The sequence below is a fragment of the Pleurodeles waltl genome, chromosome 4_2 (assembly GCF_031143425.1).
Source record: "Pleurodeles waltl isolate 20211129_DDA chromosome 4_2, aPleWal1.hap1.20221129, whole genome shotgun sequence".
NCBI lineage: Eukaryota > Metazoa > Chordata > Amphibia > Caudata > Salamandridae > Pleurodeles > Pleurodeles waltl.
In genome coordinates this window covers 65,556,557-65,567,053 of record NC_090443.1, presented here as the reverse complement: position 1 = coordinate 65,567,053, position 10,497 = coordinate 65,556,557, and the positions used below count along the sequence as shown (strand labels likewise).

The window sequence follows — 10,497 nt, the reverse complement described above, 5'->3', positions numbered from 1 at the left end:
ATGGGCCCACAAGTCTTTTTTTTTACTTTTATGAAAGTCTGACAGTTATGGGATAAAGAAACTTGCACAATTTATGATGACCCTTTGCTCGTTCACAATATTGAGCACAATGACCACCATATCAGGGATCGTTTGAGACAAAGAGTGCTCAGAAGAAAGGCAGTGTGAAGGCTGAGCTTTATACAAACTAGCGAAATTAATCAATAAATGAGTCTCACAAATGCAAGGACCTGGCCATTTTGTTTAATTGTTTTGACTCAAATGGCAACGATCTGTGATAATCTCTTTATTTATAATACCATAAATACTATACATTACAATGCAATTATGTACATGCTATAGAACAGTTGCTCGGTAGACAGTTTCCATTCAAAAACCTTTCCTCATGTATTTTTTCTGGCTTTTTGCCATATATATATTCTTCAATATTCTTGTCCTTGCAAATTGCATCTTTGTCTTAGCTGACATGATAAAAGTGTAAGACCCTACGATTGTAGTGTGCAGTCTACATCTAATATGGTTAAATCAAGTCAATTCATTATTGAAGCAGAAAATATCATTAATGTCTGTCAAAGGGGAGATCGAAGGGAAATGTCTTGATTTGGAAGCGTCTGTAACAGTAACAGAAGCCGTTCGAAGTAGTAGAGTACAGAACATGAGTTCTTGAAAGGGCGCGTTGAAGGAAAACAGACAAAAAACAAGAGTGTGCCTGCCCCCTGTGTACAGTTGAATGGTTTATATAAAAGTGCTTTCTGTGACGTAGGAATGAATGAGTTCTTATCAATCGCATTGCATGGTGGTCAAGGAGCACATCTGGGCACAGACTATGATGGGACATTCATCAGAGTCCTGCCTTCTTGCCTTAATATGGGATTGGCCCACAATGTACTCCCAGGATATTCATCGTGGCATAGAGGGCAGTCTCATCAGACTCACAGGGCCCCTGCATGCACAGAATGGAGATTTTTAAGAGAAATGCTGCAATCCCATCCTTCCTCACATGATGGATCCAAGTGGATTATGACTGAGATTGGGGTTTCCTTGAAATCAAGGGGTGTTGAAATACCACTGGGGGGTAGGTTTCTTCACAGTGATGGGTTCCTAGTTACTGATTGGTTCTTTGCAGAGGCCCAGTAAACTACAGACACTTTTTATAGAGCCCACAAAAAAGCCTGTAGGAACTACCAGCATTAAACTGAGTGAGTGGAGCATAAAAGGATTGATTGCCCATAATCACTCAGTCAATTAGGGATTCAAGCCAGGATCTTAGTACATAGATTTTTATTCCAACCCCAGTGATACATGCACTTTATCCTGGACTCTCCCCACACCCTTATGATAATCATGTGCTTGACAATGCCTCAGGTGTTCCTAGTACCTCACCTTTAACGCCACTGACTTATTTGGGTTGGTCACTCAATTTTCTCGCAGTTGGCACGACATTCATTTACAAATACACATAATAAAGAACAAGTGTTTGACACTATACGAAACCTGGAAACTCTGTTTAAAGGAAATGGGACTGTTCATGTGACCCGCAGCTTTCCAGTCCCAGAATGCCTTTCAAGGACATTCTGCACAATCCAAACTAAAGAAAGCTGACGTTTGTATGACAGCTGGTGACACCTGTTTAGAACTTCTCTGTATTCCTGGGCAGAGCTTGGGTGGAATAAAGTTCAACTTGTTGCCTCTTGGGGTCTTGATGGTTTTCCCAAGCTTCTTCTTCAGGCTCATAGGTTCCTTTCAAAATAGCCAAGCGGTCCGCAAGATCCTTGCAATAGGGGAAGAGGATGAAGTTGTAAACCAGTGATGCCAGGATTCCTCCGATCAAAGGCCCCACCCAAAAAATCTGTAGGAAATATAAACAGTGAATGAGCATCAAACCTTTTTTTGCATGTCTCTGTTTTTAAATAGGTTTTTATCTTCACTAAATGAAGTCAAATGATTATTTTATTCACTACTACCCTCCACCAGCTGTCAGAATCTGAGCGCTGGCCTGGGGTGTTCCAAAGAGGCATAAAATCCCTGTTGCAACCTCATTCTTTACTGGATAACAAAGTTAGAAACATCTTTGTATAGCCCCACACTTCAAAGCTTTATTTAGCTCCTCATACTATTTCCATCAAACATGTAGTACCCAACAAAGTCAAACTTCACTAGGAACTCCTTATGCATGTTTTAACATACAGAGACTGTAACTCAAGGGCAAGTAGGATGCGTCTCTATTGTGGACGGTCTGACTGTGAAGGTTAATAGTTTTCAGCCTTCATGGATGGTGAGTGAAAACACACCTATAGCACACTTCTCTGCCAGAGTCTACAGGCTCTGATTATTATCTTCTGTTCTTCGACTGAGCTACTTCCTAAATATTCATCTCACCAATCTATATATTTACTACATAATATATATTTACTATATGCATATGTGAATTTCATCTCAATAGTCTTTTTTCTTATAAGAAAACTGCCCCTCTCTGGTAAAAACCTTCCTCAGAAATAAAGGCATCATCCACCATCTCTTGAAGTTCTTTTTAGGCTATTCTCAGATCTTTTCCACATAACCAGTGTCTTTTTGTCTGAGCCCATCAGACAGCACATGCTGCCTACTTTTGAAAGAGATAATGTAAGCTTACTAAGAACATACAGGGACTTGCAGCTCAGGCATTGCATACCATTATTTGGCCTTACTATCACTATTTTTTGCTTGCTTTCTATTGGATGTTTTTTCTCGTATGAGCACGCCCATTTTATGTTTGTCCTTTCAATGGAGCATAGAATCTTTGCCATCTCTTTGATTGGATGGCTTCTGTGCTTCCTCTGCTTGCTTTAAGGAACTCCTTTTTTTCTTTTTTTTTTTTTAAGTACTTCATGAGAGTGGGAGTGTTTTCCAGCTGTCTCCCTCGTGTGCTGATCTCCACCCTCCATGTTGCTCTCTTGCCCATGTGCATCCTTCCGCCCACCTTGTGTTGCTTTCTCCCACCCATAAGCTTCTCTCCTGCACTCCACCTTATTCACTACGTGGTGTTATATTTATTGATACATCCTGGATTGATAAAAAAATGTCCTTTTATAGGCACACACGTGCCTGTAGTCTATGTGCACACACCTAAAAAATGACACAGTGGCTGCAAAAATGATGCAGTGGCTACATAATTGCATCCCTTTTTAGTCATGCTGAACAGCAGCCGCTGCAGCATCGCTAAAAACACTGGCGAAGCCAAAGGTAATATAGGTTAAGACCTTTTGGCTTTGCCAGTGCTTGTTTCATCCTTGGCAGGGCTTGTACAATACTAAAGTGACTTTTTTAGTCATACATTCCTCACTTCTTTTAATGTTAAATGAGTTGTGCCGTGCTTTGCATGCCACAGAATTATTCTATCCACATATTTATCTTTTCCTCTATGAGCAGACCCTAAGAATTTATTTTGTTGTTCCTTACAGCAGAGGTTCTTAACCTGTGGTGTAAGGACCCCTGGGGTCTGCCATGCCTACTCAAGTGGTCCCTGACTGCTTAGAATCTTAAATAATATTATCAGTTTAATAAACTGTATATGAATTAAAAGGCAAAATGTAGAAGTGAACATTTAAAAACATTCTTTGAATGTGTAAGAATTTTAAATTGGAGGCAAAAAATTAAGTTACTATCCTCAGATTGATTTGTGGGAGCAGTCCAGTGCATTAAGCAGAAATAGTATGGATGGTGGGTAGCCTCAATTGAATTTAGAAAACCTCCAACCTTCCTATTAAAGTTAAAATTTAGATTTTTGTATATTTGTGTATTTAATAAAGTATTTACTAATTTGTGCATGTTTGATGAATGCTTGCTCCTGACGTTTCGTGGATCAAATCATCAATCTTGCTTAGGCCGGGGTCATCTGCTTCCAGTAAAGATTTAGTGGGGGTCCTCGGATTCCAGTAATGATTGATTAGGTAGGGATCCACCGAGGTCAAAAGGTTAAGAACCACTGCCTTATAGCATCGGTCATGTTAGCATGCAATAACCTGTGTGTTATTGTCGCATTAGATCTCATCGACCAAATCTCTTCATTTTTCAAGGCTGTCCAGGGCTTTCTCTATACTAGTGGTGTGATGCCGAGAATCAACTGTGCTAACAAGCAACATTTTAAAAATGTAGGCTCATATTTATACTTTTTTAGAGCCGCATTTGCGTCATTTTTTTACGCAAAAGAGGCGCAAACTTACAAAATACAATTGTATTTTGTACGTTTGCGCCGCTTATGCGTTAAAAAGTGGCGCAAATGCGGCGCTAAAAAAACATAAAAATGGGCCTTAATGTTTTTATTTTCAGCTAATTTTAGTAGCAGGTTGTTTTCCATCCTTGCCAGTCACTGATTATTGCGATGCGGCACCCTCAAATACTTAAAAAAGATTTTTGAAATATATACGTTTTACAGTTTCACGTCACCAGAAGTTTGCAAACCGTGTGATGTCTCGTCATCTGATGCCATTGAGATTAAGGTGGTCATTATGACCCTGGCGGTATTTTAACCGCAGGGCCAAAACGACGGGAGCACCGCCAACAGGCTGGCGGTGCCTCCCGACGTATTTTGACCGCGGCGGTAGCGCCGCGGTCACACCGCCGGGGCCGGCGGTTTACCGACACAATGGCCCCGGCGGATGTAATCCACCAGGGCAGCGCTGCTTGCAGCGCTGCCCTGGGGATTACGACCCCCCTACCGCCAGCCTGTTTCTGGCGGTTTGCACCGCCAGGAAGAGGCTGGCGGTAAGAGGTGCCTGGGGCCCCTGGGGGCCCCTGCACTGCCCATGCCACTGGCATGGGCAGTGTAGGGGCCCCCTAACAGGGCCCCGGCCAGTTTTTCACTGTCTGCATAGCAGACAGTGAAAAGCGCCACGGGTGCAACTGCACCCGTCGCACGGCCGCAACACCGCCGGCTCCATTAGGAGCCGGCTCCTATGTTGCGGCCTCATTCCCGCTGGGCCTGCGGGCGCAAACTTGGTTTGCGCCCGCCGGCTCAGCGGGAATGTCATAATGGGGGCCGCGTGAGTGAGGCCGCATTGGCGGCCGCACGGCGGTGGTCGTAATGACCCCCTAAATGTCTTTTCATGTCACTACTGGTACCCTGATGGTTTTGTGTTGGCAAGGCAATGCATTTTAAATGACTGCCTTACCCATATCCTTTTCAGCATAATTGTAACTTTCTAGCCTCTCTCTCATCAGGCTGATTTAGATAACTATGCTGCTAAACCCCTTTGACCTCATTAAGACCTTTTCTGATTCACTTTCCTCTACCTTATTTATGTCAGCATGTCACCTCATCTCCCAGTTCCTAGAACAACATCTCCTCCTTTTTGGACCAGAGAGCATGTTGCAGATTTTTCATCATTCACATTTGTAGGCCACGCTTGCTTTACTGCTGACATGCGAAGGTGTAGTGCTCTCATTGAACTTTCTCAATACCTATATTGAACACCGGTATTCACAGATAAACAAGCAGAAATGATTTACCCAGTGGTGGCTGAAACTCCTCATGACCACTGCGGGGCCGAAGGATCGAGCAGGATTCATTGAGCATCCAGTGAAGTAGATCTAGAAGAAAAATACAGTTATTCGCAACCGAAGGAACTACCTTGACATTGCTGTTTTGCTAGCTCCTTGCTCTTGTACCATGCCATCTGATGCCCCCCCCCAGGGGAAGCTAATATTGCAGAAACTGGAAATTCTTCCAAGGTGAAGTCAGTACACCAACAGCAGTCTCCACAGCACCTGCAAGCCATAGAGGAACCCATCCAGTCTGTGTGAGGTAAATGCTATGGACTGGTCTCCCTGCACTATTCTCTACACATCTTAGTATAAAGTGTGCCGCCTCTGAATGTCATAAAGCTACATTAGCTGCCACTGAGAGGCGTTGAGAGTGAGAACAGTACATGACGTACAGTAGGTGTCCCAAAACCGTTCTCCACCCTTACTTCTATTTAGAGCCATGGAGTGCACCAGCTGTGAATGTCACAGTCAGTGCTCAGTCAGCGCCTCTACACTATTCTTCATGTTAGCCCCCACTCACAGAGGCATGAAGAGCAGAACTTGTAAGTAGTGGGAACTGTACTGTTCTGTAACACCTACAGATGTGCAAATAGTGTGAGCAGTGAATGCTGTGAAGTCAATGCGCTGCAATGTTTTACATGCTCTCTCCTTCTTACAGAGGCATCAAGCACAGGAACTGTGAGATTCCTTGTTTAATCTCCAACACTGTCCCCAGTTAATATATTCTGCTTCTTCCTCCTGTGTTGCCCTTCCACGACACGTTTTCGTTACACTTGTGTTTTCCCGGTTTGTGCTCCCACTTTAACTAATCCCTGTTGTTGCACTGGTTAGCTGTTGTCCTCTTAACCACCCTGCAATGTCCCATTCCCTGGTCTCCATTCTCCAACCCCTGAGTAAACTTGATTCAGTCAAAGACTTAAGAAAGAGTTTAAGACTAGTTTTCTTGCAGCAGTTAGTGCAGCATCTTTCCCTGGCAAGCTTCATGCAGGCAGAGTACTACACAGGCTGTGAGCTCCTGCATAATCTGCAGGGCCATAGCTTAGTCATTGAGATTTGGGGGTGTCACTGGTACTCCTAACTAAAAATCAGTGGGCTGCAGAGTGGATTGATGAGATGATCAAGGTTTGGGATGATCTGTAGCCATAGGGTCACTACTGATTTGCATTTGATGGGCCTCTGTATAAAGAGGCGCAGTGAGCGAAAAGCAATGAGTTGGGATGCTATCCTGAGCGATTGCTACTGGTTAGGCTATTTGTAAGCATTCATCCCATCGCTTTTTGGGTGTTTGATTGCCAGTAGTATGCCTGGAAACTTGAGACTAGCACAACTTTCCAAATCTACTATTGCTGTTTGTGAATTCCAAAAACTAACGGGTTGGTTTGATTTCACTGATTTAAGGAGTACTTCTGTGGGTGCAGCTTTACTATTTCTTTAATAATCCAGTCACTATATATATATATATATATATATATATATATTTATATATATATAGATATATAGATATATTTCTGCTCCAACAAATGAACAAGTTAAAAGCTCTTAGAGAAATAAGAACAGCAAGAAAAAGCAACACAGACTTAGCATATCCGACTCTGGCCCAACTACCAAGCGAAAAATGCATTTGGGAGGATTGTTATCTCTGAGACACCACCATGAAACTACACCCCTCTGTTCCACCTAAGCCCGGTAGTTCTTCCTGTGAACTCACGACTATGGTACAACACAACAGCCTGATATCCTGCCCTGGGATAATGTATTTTAAATGTATTTTCACTAAATACACTCTTCTTCGTCTCTGCTATGAGAATCCTTGATAGTAGAATTGTGAAATATGTGCGTGTGGGCAAGGCTGCGTGTTCCATCGTTATCTTTTCCAAATCATTTAAAAGGTGGCTGACAGCTCTATGTACTAAGCCCAAGTTACAAATAAAGGTGGACACTCCAGCAAATTAATGGAGTGAGCCGGGCCAGAGCCAAGGGTCAGGCTTGACTTCAAGAGTGCGTGCACGAGCCAAGCCATGAAAACGTTTGGCATGTATATTGTGCAACAAACATAATGTAATAAAATGGTGCCCACTCTTCTTAAGTAAAAAAGGTGCCTTTCTTTAACATGTAGAAGCATTTCACCTTAGTACATCAGATTATGTCACTGCATAGACAGACATTTATTTAAAGCGATAGTTTTTAAACATGAATTTAGAAACTTTTATGCCTTGCCCTCCTCTGATAATGTCATTAGTGAAATAAGAGGCAAGACAGAATTCATTTAAACCCTAATGATGGCCTAGATTCTTATTATAGATAGAGCAACATTATAGCCTATTAAATCAAGCACAACCGGTTTTGTACAGCGTACTTCCTGGGCTCTGGAATTTAAAATACTCGCATATGTGATAATAAAGAAAAGGGAGACTGGGGGGGGGGTGAGACAATAAGGACAAGCAGGGTAGAGCTAGTGATTTTATGTTATCTGGTTTCACATTTTGAAATTCAGGCACCAGATCTCTTTCTCTCTCTCTCTCTCCTGTTTTATATCAAAAGGCACCATGCCCAACTACAAAGTCAAGAATGCATTTATTTGGAGGGTGTTACACCCCTGATTATCTCTTTGCTTCCTGTTTGGCAGTGTAACCTTCAGTTCATCTATAGTACTTTCTGCAGGGTCGTCAGTTGGAAGGCAGGTATGTATGAGTAAACAACTCACTGTAGTCATCACTCTCACTGCCTTATCATCAGAAATCGCTGGAGAAAGAAGATGGGGTCAGAAAATGGGGTGAGCGAACTCAGCCTCGGTAATTCTTTGTTCCTTGCTTCATTTAGAGTGCGCATCTAGAACCACCTAAGATAGCCACAGCAGCACTACCCTTCTTGGAAAGATTTCCACTGCTGTAGCCCTTTGCTGTCATTCTACTTCCTATAGATCCTGCTGTTTTAATGTCACGTACTACCGAGGTTTGGGTACCCCAAGCCCTACTTTGTTTAATACCTCTAATTCTTCCTGTAATTAGAGATTGATACTGTAGTAGTTTAGTGCCCCACTCCCTCCACTTCTTAATCGTATTATTCTTAGGACCTCCTGTTGGAGGACTCTGCGACCCCAGTACGTCGTAGTGACACCCAGCGCTGCTTTTACTTAATTCCTACACTGAATGCAAATGTTAGTCCAGTTTTTCTAATTATTCCTCTAGACACAGCTATCAAGTAACATCCTGAACTAGCCATTTTCACTCTGACCCAAATCCTTCTCTTGCTGCTGAACTCGGGCCAACGTCCTTTGAGACACAAGGAAAAGGCTTACCCCGAGCAGGTGTCCCAGAGTCACAGAGAGGCCGATGGATAAGGAAGGCGATCCAATGTGATCGGTTCTGCGGCTGTCAGTGGTGGCAAAAATGCAGAGAACCAGCTGAAACGTCAAGATGATCTCTATCGCCAAACCTTGTCCAGGGGTTGCGTTGGTGTTCAACTGAAACAGATGGCAAGACTGATTGACATCCTAGGTTTAACTAGTTATACATTCACACATTTAGAATTTGACAAATGCCATCAGTGTCGGGCTGGCTGGCTCTAAATTTTTCTACAATTGTAAAATTGTTTCACAAGCCAATGCAGAATCAACCTGTCGAAATGGAAAGGCTTGCCTTAAAACTTTGAAGTACTGATGCTATACTTTCTCCCTCTGGTTGCAATGAAGGCGTGGAGAAACACTAGGGGGCTCCAAATATCTACACCTGCGCGAGTTACTGACTCACTTTTAAATAAGGAGAGACAGAGCTTTTGGGAAATTTAGGTTCTGTCTCGAGCCACAGGAGTGTGTAACAGAATAGCCAAATTGAGTGGAATATATAGATTTAGATTTATAAAGCATTCTGTCCATGTGAACAGCACTAACTAGCTAACCATGGCACTTCCAAGGTAAACAAGCAGAGCGTGTTACTTACGGCGTTGATAGCTAGGTTTCCGCGGACAGCTGTGGGAGCCACGCCATAAAGGATGCCAGCGCCAGTGATTGCCCCCACCAGCTGGGCAGCAATGTAAAAGATCGCCCGCAAGAACGAGATGTGAGAGCCCACCAAGAAGGCCACCGTCACAGCTGGGTTGATGTGTGCGCCGCTGATGTGCCCCACAGCTTGAACCATGGTGCCAATGGCCAGACCGAAGGCCAGAGAAATCTGCAAGATAGTCGGGAGCGCTGCCGACCATTTCAGAGCAGAACCCAGCCCGAAAAACACAAATATTAGGGTAGCCAAAAACTCCGCAAACACTGCACGGGCAAAGGCCAGAGAGCAAACTTCCCGTTTCATGGTGAAGGCTGGAGCAGAATAACTAGAAGAGGCGTGTGTTCTTCGTCTCAGTGTCGGATACCATGTACTGCAGCAGGAGTGCAAGGATATATATCTGCAGGAAAACCAGGGAAGCATTCCAGAAAGGGGTGGCACTAACCAGAGAAGACGTACGGAGAACTCCTTCCTCTAAAAAAATGCCAGCGGATTCCAGGCCTACCTTGTTGTGAAAGGGAAAGCTCGTATTTTCAGTTTTGACACTTGTGACTTCATAGGGCACGCTGCTCGTTTCGAGTCGTCTACACCCCGAGGAAACACCTATTTTAATTTTGGACTTCATATAGTGTGTGGACATTTAATGAGAGGGAGGGGTCAATATCGGACTTAGAGACACCAGTATGTGTACTGCTCATACAATATTTGGACGGTATGGGGCACACTGTATTGGAGGATGCGCAAGGTATGCACAGAGAGGGACGTCATATGAAATCGTATTCGTTGCATGACGTATATCTTGGCAAATCGTGCTGCTTTCTCTTCATTTATGAATTTGGAGCTGTTTATTCTGCACTATTCCCAGCAAGCTTTAGATCCCATGTAAAATGTAGTTATATTAGCGGTTACTTTAATTAATACATGTGATATCGTTTATTGTTGTTTTGCACTTCCTGTTGATTTTATATATATTTTTATG

General features: G+C 43.2%; 1 protein-coding gene across 1 annotated transcript; it reads right to left on the bottom strand.

Annotated features, from left to right (window-relative positions):
• Nucleotides 1–266: 266 nt before the first annotated feature.
• On the bottom strand, nt 267–9,960 carry LOC138292228 (aquaporin-5-like). Its single transcript, XM_069230671.1, has 4 exons — nt 9,462–9,960; nt 8,822–8,986; nt 5,488–5,568; nt 267–1,849 (listed from the first exon to the last, which is right to left on the bottom strand). Exons 1-4 carry the CDS (start codon nt 9,939–9,941, stop codon nt 1,631–1,633), a joined length of 945 nt encoding a protein of 314 aa, XP_069086772.1. The 5' UTR covers nt 9,942–9,960; the 3' UTR covers nt 267–1,630.
• Between the last annotated feature and the right edge of the window lie 537 nt (nt 9,961–10,497).